The 21,371-nt window shown below is 36.4% G+C and overlaps 2 protein-coding genes across 4 annotated transcripts in view; both read left to right on the forward strand.

Moving 5' to 3' along the window:
* LOC129808738 (Kv channel-interacting protein 1) overlaps nt 1-21,371 on the forward strand; it is a 303,848-nt gene that overhangs the window by 238,630 nt on the left and 43,847 nt on the right. The gene's annotated exons all lie outside the window — the stretch shown is intronic.
* The window catches only part of LOC129807861 (DNA-dependent protein kinase catalytic subunit-like), a 38,420-nt gene that overhangs the window by 306 nt on the left and 16,743 nt on the right, over nt 1-21,371 (forward strand). For all 3 annotated transcript variants that reach the window (XR_008752333.1, XR_008752334.1, XM_055857434.1), the window contains exons 2-6: nt 61-236; nt 5,198-5,366; nt 5,430-7,370; nt 11,070-13,843; nt 17,232-20,631. Coding sequence is in view for 1 of the 3 variants with exons in the window: in XM_055857434.1 (XP_055713409.1) it covers nt 61-236; nt 5,198-5,366; nt 5,430-7,370; nt 11,070-13,843; nt 17,232-20,631 (8,460 nt within the window). In the remaining 2 variants the exon portion in view is untranslated. The remainder of the gene's footprint in view (nt 1-60; nt 237-5,197; nt 5,367-5,429; nt 7,371-11,069; nt 13,844-17,231; nt 20,632-21,371) is intronic.

The following is a 21,371-nucleotide window of genomic DNA, read 5'->3' on the forward strand; positions in this document are numbered from 1 at the left end:
AAATGCAATTTTAAGGATTTATTATCATTCTTAATTTATGATATTACTTGTTTTTTCCAGATCTAGCTATAGACATTATCTTTAATGTAAATAGTGGGACAATCGCGGTCCTTTTCCAAAGTATTCAGTACAACAAGATGTTCAAGCAAATCAATGTGGAGATCTTTCAGTTGCACCTGCGGATTGTCCGGGAGCATCCTGAAAAAATGTCTAAATATGTCACGTCTGTGGTTCAGGTAAATCTATAAATGCTTTCTGAAATGTTTTTAAAAGGAGACATCCTAAAATTATAATAAGAATTTGTTAAAAACTTGGACCTGTGTAGTCAAAAGTCATCAATACAGTTCATGACAAAATTATTGGCACAAGCTCAAACCTATGATCTTTCCGTAGTTTATTTTGTTTTCTTTGAATGGCCATTGTAAAGATCTTTATGAAGATTTTCGTAATTGATATTATTAGGATTTTCAATTATTTCTTCCGGACTTACCACATAAAAAATTTTAAATTCGTCATGATATTGTCACACTGTTTGAGAATTCCCCATATTGGAGCCGTAGTTCCAAATTGTGTCACTGCGCTCAAATTTGAATTTTTTCTTAACAAATTTAATTTTTATTGTTCATTTGTACAGTACCTTTATTATTACATTATTAAAAGAATTAGGATCCTTAAAAATACAGTAGACTCTCTCAAATTCGGGCATATGGGACCGAAATGTCAGCCGAATTAGACAGAAATTCAGGCGACAAACTTTTTGAAATGCAACGATTTTTTATTCATGTGCATATAGATATTGAGTTTACACACTCATATATAACGTAAATTTCATGAAAATCCCTCAATAATGCAAAATCACATCAAAACTAAGACAAACCATGCCAAATTAAATTAAAATGCCGAATTAAAAAGTAGCCCGATCTTAAAAGAGCCGAATTAGCAAGAGTCTACTGTAATTCGAAATTCTTAAATTCAATTTCAATGAAAAGGGCTCCTTATTTATTTATATTTTTCTATGCACTATCCAGAAAAATTGATGCAAAATATTTGAGTAAAAAAAACAATTTACTAATTTGCATTAAGTCATGCCTTCTTAGCATCCACCATTATTACATTTTATTTTCTATATAAAGTTCTATGTGAGAATGGTTTTAGAATTAAAATGACATCATTACAAGAATACACTTTTTAGGTTAATAATGTAGAATAATATAAGGAAAAAGATGTGTACCTAATCGGAACATTTTATCTATTCAAACTACAGGTCGGGTGAAAAGTTCTGAGAACGACACCACCTATAAACAACTGGGAGAATTATAAATTATTGTTAATAATTCTATATAAGGGCAGAATCACATTGACAGTAAAATGCTCACCGTCACTGTCAAAGCCTCACCGTATTTCGTTAATATTTTCGTTGCGATTCTTACGCAAATTCTCAATTACCGTATTACCTTATCTCATACTCGATGGCACTAGGTGAAAATAATATAAGAAAAGTGAAGAAATAAAACGAAAATGCGATAAACGGTGAATGAAAAAAACTGTAGAAAAAAAATCCTACAGTTTTCTTTGCTCACCGTTTATCGCATTATAGTTTTATTTATTAAATTTTCTTATACTATTTTCACCTAGTGCCACTAAGTAGGGGAAACTGGGGCACCACCAAACACGGGGTAGCACCAAACACTAATTTTTATTTCTTAAGTACTTGGACTATCTCAACCATTTCTTCAGTAGGCAAACATCCCTATAGTGCCTATAAATTCCTATAGGTCTTGTCCTTAGAAGTTGAATATCTGAATAAAAAATCGCAGTGTTTGGTGCTACCCCGTGTTTGGTGGTGCCCCAGTTTCCCCTATGAGATAAGGTAATACGGTAATAGAAAATATGTGTAAGAATTGCAATGAAAATCCGTAAATTAACGAAATACGGTGAGGCATTGACGGTGACGGTGAGCATTTTACTGTCAATGTGATTCTGCCCTAACTCTTAATATGGATCCAAACTTCAGTTCCACCTGGAAATTCTTTTTTTAGGGAAGACCAGGGAGATTTGGGACAGGGGTAGTGTGAGACGAGGCGATTTTTTCATTAATTTTTAAACTAAATGGGATTTTACCACTACCCCATCGTAGGCAACAGATGTACATATATTAACTAAAAGAATGGATATCCTCAGTTTTATTGTTTAAATTCTATGAACACTTTTTTAAAAATTGATAAAATTAGTATATTTTTTGAAGTCTCAGCTTTTTTCTTTGTATTTTATATCAGCTATATATAATCAAAACTTTTCTGTGTCATTAGATAGCAGTGTAATCTGGGAACATATTTTAATAAAAGTTTCAAAGATTATACACTGCTGTTTTTTTATTTAAATGTTTTAAATACAGTAGGAGTAGACTCACTCAATCGGCTCTTTTTCAATCGGGTGACAAATTTTGTTGCCAATTTTCACGTTTAATTATGAAGCTAATTCGCTCAAATTCGCTATAGTTCTTCCTATTTTATCGTGATCCTTTACTTTACGCTCAATCAAAGAGTCTACTGTAACAAAAGTACACGCGGGGATGTTTTGGACACTTGAAAAGGGATGAATGGGACATTGATTTTCGACAAGATTGTAGGTGGCGCGCAAATCGTTACTGTTAAAATGGAGACTAATTCCTAATTTCTACTGAAAATTTCCCTCTTGTGCAAAGTTTACCAGTTGAGTATTTGTCTACAGAGACAATTAAACCATCAATATCTTGGGAATCTATAATTTCTTCTTTTGAGGATATTCAACCATTGTCCAAACCGTCCAAACTAGTTAGAAACTATTTTGTCAAGAAAACTTCTCAAGTAATATCCTTCTGCAATTGTCATTAGTTCTCCAGAAATAAGGAAAAATAGGTACCATGTAGTTATCGTAAAATCAAACAGGAATCCGTGAATGAGTTCAAAACTAAAAGTGTCAAGAGAATCTCCTCGTCTGAGGAATTTGATGATGATAATTTCAATATTTAGAACAAAAGAACAAAAAAAGCTAGAATGGCAAATAAGAAGGAAATACTTCAAATAAATCATTGACAAAAAATGGCTCTACTGTACAAATAACATTGATATTAATTTATAAGTATGAAATGAAAGATTAAACATTTGTATTTCTATTAGAAATATTTGATATAGTATTTAAAAAAAATTAATATACTCCAATCATGTAAATTAGAAAAAAAAATGCGTCCCAAACATCCTCTTTTGCGTCCCATATTGCCCCAGATCGGGGAGGTTTGGGACAAAGCGTCAAGTTAAACGTTTTATCTTCTCCAAGAAAACTCAGTTGTTTTCCAAGTTCTATCAAGTACTTGAGCTACATTGATAATGATGCTTTCGCCTATTTCTAAATTCTAAATTCTATTCCTAACAGAAGTCTGTTCAATCACTTTCATATTTCTAAATGAAACTAGTCCTTGCAATTAATTTTATTTAAATCAGCAAATGTTTTGTTTATCCAAGTTACATCATCGATACATTTTGCAAAAAAAAATTGTATATATGAAAAATCTGATTGAAAGGTGCCGCTTACGTAAAAAAAATTACAAAATTTTGCTTCAACACTATAATCCGAAATTCGAATATTTGATGTAAGAATTGTTTGATTATCCGTCATTGTGGTCATTATTAACTAAATTTGACCTCTAGTGACATCTATCTGTCGGGAAACGTGAATGAATTTCTCAGTAGGCAACACTTTAAGCCAGGGGTGTGGAAGAACCGTTTGAAACCGAATAAATGTCAAAATAAGTTTGTTCAGGTAGCGTTTTGACCACAGACGTACAAGTTTTATTTGACGTTTGTTCGGTTTCAAACTTCAAACGGTTCTTGCATACCTCTGCTTTAAGCCAAATAAAGAAGCAATAACACCCGTAGAAGCAAATTTTGCAGATGACCCAGAAAAACGCTAATGCCATGGTTTAGAATTACTGAAGGGTCATTAAGTCAAGTATGTCAAAGATGTAGGAGATTATTGATTAGGAAAAAAAAATCTTGGAATTATGTATTCCCCTTTTCCTGATCACTCTTAAAACTTTTCACCCGACTTGTATATTTAAACCAAGGGTAGGGGAGACTGGGGCAAAAAGTCACAAATCAAAAAATTCACAATTCAATATCTTCCAAGGTAAAAAAGATAGCGGCTCAAATTTTTTTCTATAGATAGCATCCATAGACCTTCGTCAATGTCGTAAGTTTCATAGAATTCGTACAAGGAATTTAGAAAATAAAAAATATCGAAATTAGTCCTATTTTTGAAATATTTTCCTTACAGAAGATAACAATTATTACCTACTTATTTTCCATAATTGATGCACTGGTGAATATTTTCTAAATAATTTGGATTCTTTGAATACGAATCCGCTATCTATTTTAGAATTTCACAAAAGTTCTTTTCTCCAGAAATCCTTTTATTAAAAATGGCCACTTGGGGTAAAAAGTAACAAAAGGTATAGAGCAAAAAGTAACAAAAAGCGAAGCAATTTCTGATCTCCCACGGCGAAAAGAAACGTCATTACCAGGTCTCGCCGCTTGTTGTTTGCATTGGTCAAACGAGTTGCAGTCTTTTGTGTGTGTTTTTTTTTTCTAAAATAGCTTGAAAAGCGCTTTTCTCGTTTTCTCACTTTTCTCGCAGAGAAAACGGTGTTTTACAAAGGTGTAGATGAATAAATTTTCTATGAAAATATGTCCTCTAGGTATTTTTTCAAATTTACGGAAGCCTGTAATGAGGCGAATCAAAATATGATAATACCCAATGTCTGATACTATTTGCCCCAGCATTTTTGAGAATAGTCACAAAATTACCTTTTAGACATTGGCTCGATAAACGTATTTCCTTACAAAATAGAGGAAAATTCCTTTCACAAAGTTGTAGAGCGGTAAATTTACAGTCTCCCCTAATATGATAACTTATATTTGATATCGACTGGCGATTTTGAAAAAAAATTAAACAATAGCTGCATTTCCTGTAATTAATATAGATATTTATTAACAATCACATTCTTTTAAGAATGTATCAATGAATGGCCCAACAATGTGCAAAAACTCGACATTTACTTAATTTAACAGATATAGATTTATCGATACTATCGATTCGATACTGTCGAAAAGTTATCATTATACACCGCAGATTATTTAAAAATGTTTAAAATTGTTTCCAGTATGCAACAAAATACATTATTGCTGAAAATGTGAGTGCAAGGGAGAAAGAGTTTTGCATGCAAATCATCTATGAACTACTCCTGAAAAAGCTCTGTGAATCCATAGACTTCCCAACTGTTCTCGACAAGATTTTCCGCGTTTTCAGTGATGGTGATCCTCCAGCAAGATGTAAGACTATTTTGAACTTGATTTTTCTTTTTATTTTTTTTGTAATTTTTTATCATTTTTCAGTGCATCAGCTAACTTTTGAGGTAGTTGGATTGATTTGCAAAGACTTTGCTAATCACATTGTGGGCTCATACCAGCAACGTTTCCATAAAGCCATCTTCACAACTCTCGATAGCCTTCTGCTAAAGAAGGATAAGTTCTCCCTAGGATCAGTGGCTGGTGCTATTGATGGCCTTAACTGCTACCTTACTAACTTTCCTCCAGAGGGGGATGAAGCTGTCAGGGAATGTGATTATATCTACAATTGTGTCAAGGAGCTCTCAGATATTGGGGAAATTCGTGAGAAGGCTCTGTTTAGAAGTGCTATGCTCCTCCTAACCGATCACACAAATTTACTGGCTGAACAATTGCTAAGGGATTATGTCTTTTGGCATCATGCCCTGCAGAAGTGGCTGCAGTTGACGTATGAAGATAAGAGAATCGCAATAAATGCCATAAATGCTGTACATAGGCAATTGGCAACGACAATAATAGAGAGATCAAAGCCTGAAGATACTGAAGTATTGCGATTTTTCTTTAAATACTTCAAAAGTGTTTTGCAATCATCTAATGCAAAACCACATGAAATCCGAATTGCCATTCAGGGATTCGGATTGATGGCTGGCCCTTGTCGAGCAGTTGAATCAAGTGAACAAATGGAAGTTCTCCTGAACCTGGTAATTCAGGCCACTGATCATTCCTACTTCACAGAGAAGATCAACAAGAGGGAGCATATGGAACATCTGGGGGATTTCATGGAGTCACTCAGTCAAATAATGGCTCATATGCCTATGATCTCGAGATATCAAATCAATTCGTTAGAAAACATGATTATCAACTTCATGAAGGACTTTCACTATCTCTCAGCAGCTCACCATGCGTTGGTAATAAAGGCTCTGATGAACACTTTTCTGAATTGTTCCTTTCTCGAAGGATCTATTTTTCATGATGTACTGGAATCAGTTACTCGTCAGGGAATCATCTGGACTTGCAGTCATAAATTGATTTACGATGCATTCAGGGATGAAAATGCTCAGGATTGGAAAGAGAATATCACTTACAGAAATTATCTACCGCTCTGGAAGGGAATCTTTGCTTCAGGAAAACGTCAACACTTCAAAAAAGTCTCTGAAGCTGTCTATTCAGCTTTTATCGCATCTATCCATAAGATGATTGGAAAGTTGAATTTTCAGACGAAAAAGAGAATGTACAAGGATGAAAATGGCAAGGATGAGGAATTTACATTCTGTGATCCCAACATTGATCTGGATCCTGTAAAACCCAAAGATTTTCATTTGTTTTTCAATCTGATTGATCTCTTTCGAGAAGTCGTGAATGATCAATCAATAGATCATCACAAGGAGAATTTTCTTCCTTGGATTCATCCATTCTGTGATTTAATTGTCACCAATATCCAAAAGTATCCACTAGTTAGTGGTTTCTGCAAGCTCCTCGAATTAGTTCTCGATGTTGCTGCTAAAATAGAATTTTTCGATGATGAATACCAATTTGAGAGATTCGAAACTCGAGACATTGTAACATATTTACTTGGAACACTCATCAGTCGAGCTCAGTTCACATCGGGAGATCTTCAAATCTCGTGCCTTCAAGCTGTTTTGATAGTTCCCATTGAGATTTCCATTCAATTTCCAAAGGAACTCAATGTAATTCTCAAAATTGCCTTCGACATTGGGAAAAGTCTTCTGTGGCTGGCCAATAAAGCTCTCACCACTCTGTTTCGGATTGTCAAGAAATCTTATGGAACAGAAGAAGTCAGAGAAATTCTGGAAAATGTTCTGCCGTGCTTGGATGTTTTTCTACAGAGCAAGGGCTTCTCCAATCCTTCTGCTCTCAGTGTCGAAATTGTGAGATATAAAAATCGACGAAAGATTCAGAGGAAAATGCATCAAGTGGATACTGACAGCGAATTGCTCAGATTCCAAAAACGAATCTATGATTTTATCGGTGAGAAAATTAATTATTACATACATTTAAATTTGTACTCTGAAAAAAAAATGTTTTGTCAAATTAACAAGACAAATTTGTAAAAAGGATGTTCTTCCATATAGAATATGGGAAAGTTTTGTCAAATCGGCGGCCAATTGGATTTTGTTAAAAGTTTGTCAAAAGGGTGTTTTTTCATATAAAATTCTAGAAAAAGTTTTGTCAAATTGGTAAATAACATCCTTTTGATAAAATTTCAACAAAATCCATTTGTTCGTTTAACAAGACATTTTTTCAGAGTAGGGAAGATCGAGACAGATTAGCCAGGAAAAGGAATTTTCAGTGAATAGGAAGGGAGGTATTTGCCCAAAAAAGAGTAATGATTTGCTCAATATTCCTTTTGAAATCCATAACATTGCAATGCCAAATTTTGTCCCTGACTAATTCTACTCCGGCTTCTTTGGAACGATAGGCGGCCTTCTAAAGGTGATGGGGTGAAATTTAATTACTTTGATAATAAAACCAAATTTGAGGTTTTTCAATCGAAAAATTAGCATTTTTTTGTGAAAAATAACAAGATTTTAATAATATTTTTCAATATTCTACAAAAATCTCTATAGGGTAAATTGAGCAAATTCAAAACCTGCGCCAAATGGAAATTTTTCGCTACTCCAAATGGAAACGTAATTGTTTTCATGAAAAAAATAGGGGAAAGGCTCATAATTTTGTCCAGTTTCTTATTTTGGACACTTTGAGGGTAAAATTGGACACTAAAAATAAATTGATTAAAATGATGGATTTTAATTCCAATATTTGATGAAAAATTAATTCTATCTAAATATTTGTTCTTTTTGGAAGATTTTAACACTAAATACGTTAAATTTTGAATATGATTTGAGTTGAAATTGCTTTGTTGAAAATTCAGTGTGAGCAATTGCTTAGGAGAAATATGACAGAACTTCGTGGCTTACTTCAGTCTTATGTAGTTTTGGTGAAGTACTAACAATGTTTCTTTGCTTTTTTTGAGTGATATTATTGAATATTCATTGAATATTGTGTTGATTAACGTTAGTGGTGATTTATACATTTGACCTGAAGTGAGATTTGCCTTGTGAATTAGATTTTTCGTGTGAAAAATGGGAAATTTTTTAAGACATTCACAAGTGAGGTGATGGTTCTTATTTTGGACAGGTGTTTTTCTCACGAAATTTCGTGAAGTTTTAGCTTTTGTGATGACTAGGTTGGACAAATGCCTTGAGAAATAAAGGAGCATCATCTTTACGAAAGAAATATAGCGAGAAATGTCTTGAAAGGCTCCCGGAAAGGCCAGGGAATGAGCGAATCCGCACGTACTTGGGGTACCGAAGTCAACCCACTTTAATGAATGATATGGAAAGTTTCCGGGCTTCTTGTGACATTCTACGTTTCCCTTACATGAACAGGAAGAGGACTTGGTAAGATTGGTTCATGAAGTGAAGGACAATGGGCATCCTGTTGAGGCGGATTAGCTGTCCAAATTTACAACCAAGTTGTGTAAATTAATAACCAAGTTGTCCAAAATAAGAGTCAAATTCACCTCTACATATAAATTCATTTTTAAATGTCTTAAGACTAATTTTACTAAAAACAAAGACATAAATCATTGCCAAGTTTCTAAACAACTCTTCTGAAAAGAGAGTAACAAAAAAAGTAAATTAGTATTGAAAATATCGCACTTCAAACTTGGAACATCGATGCTTATAAGCAGACTGTCCAAAATTATGAGCCTTTACCCTACAGTACTTATTATTATATTTATATATTTACTATACCACAGTTTCATTATTTAGTAAATTTTGCACCATATAAAACGAAAATCCATTCATATTCACAAATTTTAATTTGTTAATTTCTCAGAAAACTTAAAAGTATACCTTTTCACCATGGAATTTTTCATCGATTTGCCTTGTTTTCCAATGAAAAACACAATGAGGTGATTGTTGTATATTCGTTTTGTTTAACATTTAATGTCACGTTTCTGGCTAATTTTAGTTAAATTAAGTGCCAATCTTTATTGTTAACGGTATTTGAAGTTTTCAAATGAAATAATTACCTATTTCGTGAACTAAAAGGGTTTTTCTGAAGTGTCTACAAATGCTTCAATAGAAAACCCCAGAAATATGATATTTTTGAAGAGATTTTCTTATTGTTTTAGATGGGAAAAGAGAAAAGATCAGGAATAAGAACAAAACCTGCACTCAAAAAGCAACTCAACAAGGTTTTGGAAGCCTTTCGTCGCGGTTTCAGTTACACTGTTTTTGGTTTCAGTAACAATTGATTTCAGTTACACTGTTTGTCTCCAATTAGGAACTTTCCCTTGTCTCCATTTGGATTAATTTGTTTCCAATAGAAGTATTTTACACTCGCGTATTTTTCTTATATTTAAAAAGTTTTCAAATTATATCTAAAGCATTTTCACTAAACAGTAACATTCTAGAAGAGTCAAGGAGCAAATTTATGTAAATTCTCTTCAGAAAAAATATGAACTTAATGTGTTGAATCTTCTGTCAAAGTTAAAGCGTCTTGAAATGGTTTTGAATTAGGACATTTACCCTATATCATCTGAAATTTTATTAAATTGTCTTTCTAAGTGCATTAGAATCTCAAAATCGCAAAAAAGTGAGTTAACCCCTTGTAATTTCCAAGGAGCGATACTAAATTCGATTTGGTTTAATCCAATTTTAAGTCCGAAAAAGTGTGATAAACTAATGCAAACCTTTTGAGAAAGAAAGAGATGCGAATTTTGTTTTTGTTAAATTTTACTCATCTGAAAGATGTTGGCGGGGGCATTAGATTAGAAATACAATTTAATAATATTATTCAATTAAAAATTGTTTCTTTCATAAATTCGATGAAAAAAAAATTAAACTCTATTGCTCCTGGCACACCTTTTAGATCGGTAAAATTTCATGAGATCAAAAAAAGAGTCCCTTTCTTTCTCGAAAGATTTGCATAAATCTATCACACTCTTTGGTACTCAAAATTGGACTGAACTAAATTTAATTTAGTGTGATGTTCAAAAAAAAGAAGAAGAGAATGAAAGAGTATGATAGACATCCAAATCTTATGAAAAAGACAGGGATGTGAATTTCAATTACATACAATTTTCTTGATCTAAAAGGTAACGAATAGAGCCATTTTGGCTCCGGAACATCTTTTAGATCAGGAAAATTTCATGAAGTCGAAATTCGAATCCCTTTCTTTCTCACATGATTTGCATATGTTTATCTCATTCTCTCGCGCTCTTCTTCTTCTTCTTTTAAACATCACATCAAATTCAATTTAGCTCAATCGAATTTGGTATGCGAAAGAATGAGATAGTCATATGCAAAACATGTAAGAAAGAAAGGGATGTGAATTTCGATTACATACAATTTTCTTGATCTAAAAGGTGTGCAAGAGCCATATGAATAAAAATTCAAATTGGAATCGAATTTTATTTAGCGTAAGAAACAAAAGAAACGCATCATAATCCAAATTCAATTATCACTTTTCTTGGTATAATTCAAGTTTAACCGTTTAAGGACGAGAAGGTCAAAAATCGGTGTTCCGAAAAAATCACTTTTTCTAATTTTTTAGAGTAAAGCATAACTTTAGAAGATCGTAGGAAAGATTTCATTTTTAGGTCATCGGTGACCCAATCGTCCTTAAAGGGTTAAAAGAAAATCGTTCTTATTGCAGGCCTAATTGAACCAGAACATTGCCTGTATTTGCTGAACAACAAGATACACACTGCCACAAATTTAACAAAGTGGGATACAGGAAGTAGTATCAAATTGAAAATTCATTGCTCTGATGTCTCTCCAACTGTATGCCTCGATCCTCTACTTCCGCGCATTTTCCAGTTGGCCCTGTCGTCTAGTGATCGAAAAGTTAAGATAAATGCATGTGAGTTATTGCATGGAATTGTGCTGTATATGATTGGGATTCCAGTGCGTAGCCCAAAGATTTGGACTGAAATGTGGGGACAGCTGATCTATCTGGGCTGTGATACCGATGTTGCCGTTCAGCAGATGTTTGAGCCACTTCTCATGCAAATAATGCACTACAAAGCACAACCAAATCAGGATGGAGTCAATGAACTTCTAATTGCACTTATGGAAAATCTTTCTCATCCCTCAAATGCCGCTGTGAGGGATTTGGCTGCGCGGTGCCTTCGAGAGTTTGTTTCGTGGACACTGAGACAATCCACTGAGGACCAATTGAATACGTCTCCGCTCAATATTACTCGAATTATGAATCAATTAGAATTCTATTGTTGGAATTTCAATGTGTACTACAGATTGGGAGCTTCTCTGGCTTTTAACAATCTCTACAGGATCCTACGTGAGGACGAGGGTCTTTTAAATAGGCACTGGATAATGTTGGGGTATCTGTACTGTTCAAATTTGAGGCTATGCATGAAAGATGCAAATTTTCAATGCGAAAATATGGCAATTGAACAGGCTTCCCTTGCTCTTGATCACATTGTGCGGGTTCTGTGCGAGAAGAGTGACCTTTTCAGTACGGTCAGTGAGAAGAGGATGACACCGACAGCTCTGAAGGAGGCAACTTTGAAGGAATTTGCTCTGTGGATTTTTCGCGAATGTGGATCTCATAGAAAGATTTACCGAGCAAAATGCATTGAGATTTTCATGAAGATTGCTCCTTATGTGAAAGAATACAATTCCACAAAGAAATTCATTACAGCTTGTATTTCTGCAGAAGAGATTTTGGAAGTTTGTGAGGGAAGGAAAGGCAATGAGGGAATTGGTCAATATCCAGATCTAACTCACATTACATCATCGGACGTTTTGTCTGTGAAGATGATCTATGAGTATCTGGAGACCCTTTTGACAGATCTGGACAATCAAATATGGCTCCTTGGGGGTGATTTAATTCAGCATCCTGACAAGATTGTAAATCAAAGCAAAATTTTCCATGCCATTGAGTATTACTTGGAGAATATTTGCTGGAAAGGTGAAGATGAAATTTTTGTTCATTTGAATATTGATCTCTGGAGTGAATCTAATTCCAATGAAATGGACATGGGAGCAAAATTTATTCATCAAATTAGAGATATCAAGGCTCTATTGTCTGCCAGATTAATGGATTTCTTCACAAAAGTCGTCCAAAGCTGTGGTCGTGATTTTCCATCGAGTTTCTGGAGGCGAGACAGTCACATTGTAAGATTTGTCTGTGACTTGATTTTCCAGCCACATGAACTGGGATTAAATTTTCGCCATAGAGAAATTGAAGAATCCCTACCCACAAAAGCTGAAATGGTCCTAATGAGACTCAAAAGGGACACTTCCAAGGAATTTAGTGAGGCACTCTCTGGAAAGATTGTCAATGAATTTATTGAGAGGCTGAAGAATATTACAGAGACTATTGAGAGTATCGTGGAGAGGAATTCCGTGAAATCTTCGGAATATCGCTCAGTTCGAGGTATTTTTATCATCTGCAAGTATGTTCAGTTATCTTCCTTCCCCGAAGTCGCACAAAAGTCTTTCATCTATTTAGTTGAGAGATTGGTCCTGTACCTCTTCAAGGTTATCAAACAAGTTAAAAATGATGATTCATATCCCAGGAAAATAGCTCATGATGTTGAAAAATATCTCAAATTAATCCTGTCCATTACTTTCTTCTGCGAAGAGACTCATTCGAGAGTGATCAAGTTTCTCTTTGACGACACTCCCCTGAAGAGCATTAATGCCTCCGATAAAGGATTTATAAAATACGGAGAGTACTTTCTGGAAGTTTATCGAGATGAACTTCTGGCCAATCTTGTAAGTACAATGGATTTAACAATAACAACAATTATTAGAGCGCTAACTCAGCCGAAACTTCCGACTGTATGTCGCTTGATAATTCAGCTGTGTAAGTTTATTTTTGACAAAATTCATGAGAGAAGCAATGCAAAAATCTTAGTTGATGCAATCATCAATTCCTGGGATATATTCAGAACTTCCTTCTCCCAATGGAAGTTCTCCTACAAACTCGCAGATCTTCACAAAATTGAACTCATTTCCAATATCGCCATGATCAGTCCGTATCCTCTATGGGGTTTGGCCACGAAACTTCCGGATTTGGAACACTGGATCTTGGAATTAATCACTGACCGAGATATTTCAATGGAAATTAAGATTCATGTCCTAGAACTTCTGCCAACAATCACTGGACCAAATGACGTCTCCAATGAGAAGCTTACAAATGCTCTTAGGGCTTTTCAGGCCAATCACTTACCACTGATCTCTTCGGAGTTCAAAGCTGAAAGTATGGAACGTGCTAGCTTAGTGGTGACCTTCAGGACTATTCTGGAAGCTCTAGTGGCTTCACAGTCTCCGATTCTACTGCGATTTCTCATTGATGCCACTGCCGGAGATAAAAAGCACGTGATGGAGTACGAAATTGGAGTGCACCTAAAGAAGTGCATGCAACATATGCAGGAAAATATACAAGTGGAGTGTTTGCAGGTAAGATCCTATTTATAATAATTCATATATAATTATTTAATAACTCCCTCCGTTCAAAGAAAAGTCATACGTTTGCTACAAAATATTGTTCCGAAATTGAGATAAAATTGAGACGCCGGTCTAAGATAAACGCGACAAAAAGCCAGTTTTCAAACATTCGTTCATCAACTTGCCCATCGATGCAGGATCCCAATATTATCCTTGAACATGGAAGGCAGTTCATACACTGAGAGAAATCTGAAAAAGTCAAAATAACACTCCGGAAATGTTAATTTTATCCTGCAGTATTGATCCGAAAACGGTGTAAATATTACCCTTTTTAGGTGTATTATGGGTTAAAGTTGCCCTTCTTTCATGTTGATTTTACTCTTAAAAGGTGTAAAATTAACATTAAAAAATGTTGATATAATTTTACACCCAAAAAGTGTTAAAGTTATGACGAAAAAAAGTTAATCGTAGCCTCTTTTTTTTCTCAGTGTACGTAAAAACTAGTGATAAGCCTAGATCAACTTATTGTAATCAAACTAAAATTTCTTAAAAATTACCAAAGAAAGCAACTTTTGAAAAATCATATAAACTAAACTAAATATTAATGAACTCTCTTCAGCATATTGTAACGAAATTGGCTCTCTCAAGGCGGTAAAAATGAGCACATTTCACAGACTGGAGGAAATTTAAAATCACGCGCCAAAATTACGCGCCAAAAACAATGTATGTGTTCACCGCACGGTGGTGCTGCGCAAAATACCAGTCTTCCCGTCTCGAAGTTGTGGCGCAACAAGCGCACCAAGTGCAGAGTGGGGACGTGTGCAAAAGGATTCCGTTAGAATCGGGCTATATAAGCAGCACTCCAGAGCTCCAGAAGGGAGTCGTCGCCGGCCAACAGGCCGAGGGGGATCTCCAGGAGGAACCAGCAGCAGAAACAGCCAGCATCAGCACCCAGGACTAGGAGCAGCCACCAGCCAGCAGCCAAGAAGACCAACTCCAGCAGCAGCAATCATCGTGGGAAATAGCTGTTGCTACGCCGGGAGGCTGCTCGACTGACTCAAGAAGGAATGCTGCCGAAAGGGACCTGCAAAGTGCAGCAGTGCGAGAGGGAAGGAACAATTCCTCGCACCATCTTCGCCACAGGAGGAAGCAGGACAACCGCATTAGTGCGAGAGGGACCATTCCTCGCACTAACTTGTGCCCCAGGAGAGACAAAGACAACAGCCGAGCTTGGGGACGTCACGTACCAAGGGAGAGGATGGTGGCCAAGATCGACGCTCACAGCCTGTGTCAACGCTCGAGGGTGATGTCCGCGCTGGGACATGTATACAGCCCGTTGCCCGAAGACAGCCGAAGACATCCGAGGGCCCGCACAGCGTCGGAAGCCGCCACAAAATGTCATGCAGCGTAAACCTTAGTGAGAGGGAGATTCCGGACAGAGCCATAATGCCATCCGAAGGTGCCCGAAGACCACCGAGGTTAACCGAAGGTGAATCAAACGTCGAGACCAGCCGCTAAAAGCGTTCCACGAGTTTTACAGCGAAGAGGGGAATTCCGGACTGTAGTCAAACTCCAGCCGATGGACCCCGATGACCGCCGAACTCACGCGAGGATCTCCAGACGTTTGGACGCAATGTCAATGCATGCTGATGCGGAGGAAGCGAGAGGGAGAAGCCAGTACCGAAGTAGAAATCATCAACGCATGGCCCCCGAAGACCGCCGAATCCACACGAAGACTTTCCAGACGCCCTAGGCTGGCAGACGCCTCTCCATCTGCCCCCCCCCATGGAACGATCTCAATACGGGCCTAAGCCCCCCCCCCAGAGTAAAGGAAATGGGTGGAGCCACCGAGACAGGCTAGAGGATGAAAGCTGCCGAATGAAAGAGAAAGCTGCTGCCGAGAAGAAGTTGAAAGAGTAACGAGAATGAAGCTGCTATGGTTCGAAAAGAGATGTCTGTACTTGGTAAAGAAATAAATGGATCCCCTCTAGAGAACAAGTTGGGTGTTTTAGTCACACAGAGGACTTCGGCGCTCCCTTCCACTTAGCCCCCATTGACTGTTTCGATTAGGAGAATCTATGGTCAGGGTGTTTTCTTATGAAGAAGGGGTACCCACTCCCCTTCTTTCGTAACAATATAATAGATTTCACTGAAGACTACATTTTTGCCATAGAAGAAATTCAGCTCCGATACCTTTAAATGTCATTTTTTGATTTTTGTCATTTTCAAAACATATGAAATCTTGCAAATTTTTGGCCAAAAAACTTATTTTCGCAACAAACTGATGATGATATAGACTTGGAATGTTCTGAGTACCCACCCATGAGTTGATCCAAGGAATCTAAATGTCACTTCAATTTCATCCCAACGTCTATCCCTCCCCTCCAGAAACAACTCTTTTAGAAATATCTGAAGAACTAAACCATCGATGCTTTTCATTTTTGAATATGTTTTAGAGACCATCCTAGCGGATATTTCACCCATACATTCCAAAGACGTCCCACCTCTCCTTCCCCCACATGGTAACAATCTGGTCAAAAAAGGAGCATTTCTTCTGAAAAATTTTCTGACAAAAATCAAAAAATAAGGCATTTAGAGGTATCGGAGCAGGATGTCTTCTATGGCACAAATGTAGTCCTAAGTGGAGTCTATTGTGTGCTGAAGAGAGTTCATTAATATTTAGTTTAGTTTAGTTTATATGATTTTTCAAAAGTTGCTTTCTTAGGTCATTTTTAAGAAATTTTAGTTTGATTTTGTTTTTCCGCCCCCAAGGATTTTTTGAAAAAATATCACATAATTTTCAAATTGAAGCACAACTACTTACCTTTCCAACGGATGCCCATTTATTAAGTTCTGTACACTAGAACCGGAGGAATAATTGGTAATATGTGACAAAACAGCAAAAAAAATAATTAAAGAAAATTGTGACGTATAGGAGAAAAACCAAGGACAGATTCTTGATCAGGGGACTCGACTCTACCAAACGTACCATGTGAGATCTGTGTGCCAAAAAAAGTTGTCAATTTTTTGCATAGTGTATTAGATGAGATTCTTAACAATCTCGCTTACCAAAGGCCAAAATCCCGAAAGCCGAAATCCCGAATTTTTAAAATCCTGAAAGGGATGAAATTATATGGAGGAAAATGTTTAAAATAATTTTCCAAGACACAGAAGATTTCCCTTTGCCTCTAGCAAGCGCGAGTGAAATCGCGGAAGTAGCTATGACACTTTTAAGAATTCGGGATTTTGGCTTTCGGGATTTTGGCGTTCGGGATTTTGGCTTTCGAGATTTTGACCGGGACCCGATAAGAAATACTATTCATTCACTCCATAATCCTAAATTTGAATCAAATTTGGTAACTATTGTGGACAAGATCACAATTAGAAATTCTTATTTCAGCTCTCCTTTGATGGTTTCTGCAACTTACAACATGAACCCAGTATTCGACTGATCGTAAGTCGTAGATTTCTCAAAACTCTTATAAGAGCTTCTACCACAAAGGCTATAATCACTTTCTATGAGAATAACATTAAGAAAGTTGTTGATTTGACTGAGACAAGTTTTGGACTGGAAGGTAAAGGATGGGTAGTTGAGCAAGCACTCGTTAGTAGAGCTGGGGGCTATGAATTGATAGAGTGCCTATTTAGTATGGTTGATAGAGAATTTCTCGAGACAATCAGTTTTTCATTGCTCGGTACTCCAGGAACTGAGATTATCAAGCACTTAACTAAGAAGGCTTTCAAGGTGAGAACGGAAATTTTTCGCACAGATGATGAGACTGCAATGGAATTTTACAGGAAATATCAATGTCATGCTTATTCAGCCCTATGCACAATCGTAAGCAATACCCTGGATCAATTGAAATTTTACGAGGGGTTGCTATTTAAAGAGAATGCTGCAAAGAATGAATATATCTGGCAGAGAATTATCAATTGCAGAGATCCAAAGTTGTACAGCAATATTGAACAGGAATTTCCTGATTATCCAAAAGTTAAGGATTTGATGGTATCTATTAAGAGAAGTGCTAAGAAAAGTGATGCGGACTATTTAAAATTTTCCCATACTAACAACGTTTTTCTGTCATCGCTGAGTCAAGAAGTAACAAAATTTGACTTTACTCATGCAGCAATTCGCAATGCTGAAGATGTTGCCAACAAAGACACTGAGAAAGAACTGGCGAGCGTACAGTTGGAGAATGTGGACATTAATAAGCATGAGCTCATGGCAACTCTGTGTGCATTAATCAATCACATGTTTGAGAACAAGATTACTCCAATTCCTGAAGGATCAGCCACAGGAAGAAGGTCAACTCCAGAATGGGTACAATCTATTGCAAATAGTATTTATAGTCGTCAGGAGCATAAGAATGTGAGGATCTTCCTCTGTAAATTGGTAGACAATTGCCGAGATGTTTTCAAACATTACTGTTCTGTTCTCATGGCTCCTCTAATGCAATTCATTGTGGATGAATGTGCTGGAAGCAAACTAAATTCCTTCATCACTGATCTAGTAGCTCTGATCCTCGAATGGAGTGAGATTTATCTGCCTACAGCTTGCGATGAAGCCAGTACGGCATCAGATATGTTGGCTTTCCTTATGAAAAATTCCTATCATGTCCGTACTGAGATCTTTAAGCTCAATCTAGACTTGATCAATAGACTCGTGCAGCTCTGGAAGGGATTTGTGAGAATTCAGAGGCAAGTACTCTATGATCTCATAAGGCAGACAAACAGCACGGATTCAAGAGAGAATATCTGTGGTCTTCAATTGAATGCTATTGTTTTATCCAGTGAGATTATTCCATGGGAAGAATCCATTAAGATCAACTACTTGAGGGCTCTTTTCTCATGTCTGGACAATGATTTCAAAAGTGTCTATCAAACAGCATCCCATTTGTTGGGAATGTGCATCAAACAGATCAACCCTGATGGAGAAATTGATGATAATGTTTGTTCGAAGGAGCTCAAACAGAAAATTGAAATGATCAAACGAACCAGCGAAGAGAAGTTCATCAATGTGATTTATGGCATTCAGAAAACCTATCCTAAGATATTAAAACCATTCATGATCATCATTGCTCACTTGATTCCCAATGCTTTTGGATCGAAGAAGAAGATTTGCCTAGAGATGTTCCTTTCCGGAATGGATACTTATGGAAATACTATTTTTCGGGAATTGATTACAATGGGAATCCGTGATGTTCTGAAGCAGAATGAACATCAACTCCTTGGACTTCATATAGTCAATAAGGCATTGAGTGATATGAAGATATCAGAGATTGAGCAGCTTTCAAGTGATCTTCTGGTCTTTACTGATCACAGAAATGCCGAGTGCAGAGATCTCATATATGAAATCTTAATACATATTGTAGAGATGCTGAATGAAAGGTCAGAACAGGAAAGTGAATTGTACAGAAGTGTCCTGGCTGCACTTCTAAATGGATTATCTGATGAGGACAGTGACATTCAAAATCGCATCTTCACCTTTTGGTCAAATGAAAAGAACTTATCTCAGAGGTTGAGTGAAAGATTTTTGAGCATTATGGAAAATTTGTATGATCCAAAGTCAGAAAAGCACTTCCTAGAATTTGCTACTCAACTCCTCCTCGATCTGCCAGTTCACAATCACAATTCGAAAGAGAAACTCTTCATAAATCAAATTGAGGATAACTATAAATTCACAGAATATGAGTTGAACATCAGTTGGCGCTCAAAGTCCAATCAATCACTTGTGCCTCTTTTTGTGGAGTCTCAGCAACGTCAAGTGATTGTTGGTAGTTCCCTACAAATGGGTAGAATGCTTAAGGCAACAGCGAGTGCAGCAGAGTTTCAACCAACGCAAGAACCTTCAGCGATAGCCAGAATACCAGAAACTTTCGCCCTAGCAACTCCCAACTCCTTGCTGTTTTCTCTTCCACCGCAAATTCTAGACAGGCAATCCCGGCATATTTCTAAACCCAATGAATATGCCCCAAAGATCTCTCTGAGTAATCTCAGGAAGCGCTTCATTCAGGATAAAGAGAAGTCTCACAAGGAATATGCACTGAAAGCGATTGAAAAAAAGCGTGCAGAACCACAGCGACGAATTAATCTAGGACGTGCAAAAGAAAATGAAGTAGTACTTTATCGCAGATACAGATTTGGGGATTTCCCTGATCTGCTGATCAATTGCTTGGCTCTCTTGCTGCCTCTTCAAGCACTAGTAAAAAAGGATGCAATTGTTGCTCGGCATATCTTCATGTCGCTCTACAATGGTATCATTTCCAGTGAGGAAGTCAATCCAACAGCTTTCCGAGAAGCTGTGAGTGCGCATATCAATAAGATTCTCAACACATCGAGGAACTGCGAATCAATAATTTTTGCCACGCTGATGGAAATGGGTCTAAGTGATCCCATCATCTTCAATTTTGCTCCTGACAATGTGGCAATGTCATCAATTGTTAGCAATATGATTCCCAGTGCTGCTCTCTACATTGAATCCTGCCTCGATTTCCTAATTCATCAAAACAATGAGGCATCTCAAGAGAGTATGAAGCAGAAATTGTGGCTGAAACTTGCGGAACTATATCAGAATATTTCTGAGAATGATGTAGTATCGGGAATTTTCTCAGATAAACTCAACACAGATTCACAGCTTACAAAAGCCATTGATTATGAAAGTCAGGGATATTTGCTCAAAGCTGAAAAGATCTACAGAAATCTCTTGCAATTCGAAGACAATATCGAGAATGATTTTTGCTACGAATCCATATTCAATTGTTACATGAAGATGGGAAATTGGTCAGGACTGGCAACAATTGGTAAGTTTTTTTTTTTCAATATAAACTTATAATTAAGTCACTCTATCCGTAATCAATATATGCAAACAGACGATCATTTTCCACATAATATTCAACTAATTAAAAAATATATAAAAAATAAATGCAAATGTTAACGCTTTGTGTTAAATAACGAAAGATGGCATAACTTAGCCTTATCACTAAGTACTTAATTAAGGTTTTTGTTGATAGGTAGTTTGCTAACTTGACCGAATGCTTAAAAACTGAAACACTTTTGCCTTGCTGGCATAATAAAAACGTTCTTCTGCTCTGTTGCTTAGTCCAGATTCAGGCCTATTTCAGAAGTTCCAAATGCTGTCGAATGACCTCTTCAAGTCAAATCCTTCTGAAGAAATATTCTAGATGTATTTGGAAAAAAATCATTTGAATGATTAGTTATAAGAAAATTATATTGAAAAGGACAATAGGCAAAATGATCCAACCTTTCGCCACGAATTATACCCATATCATCGAATAGGTATTGACAAAGGTAACAACTTTAGTTCAAAGACCAACCTAAAAAGTATGTAGGAAAAGCACTAGAGCATAAAGCATATCCTTAAGAAATATGACCATTTTTTTTCTTACAAAACTCCCCTTTTATACAATAACGGTTTATCTTATGTTAGTCGTTCCTAAGAACAATTTGTAAAGAAAGGCTCAATCGAAAATTTCCTAGAACAAACCATACCTATCTCTTTACTTTCCCTGCAATTTTCAGA

Source organism: Phlebotomus papatasi, chromosome 1, assembly GCF_024763615.1.
Source record: "Phlebotomus papatasi isolate M1 chromosome 1, Ppap_2.1, whole genome shotgun sequence".
NCBI classification, from domain to species: Eukaryota; Metazoa; Arthropoda; class Insecta; order Diptera; family Psychodidae; genus Phlebotomus; species Phlebotomus papatasi.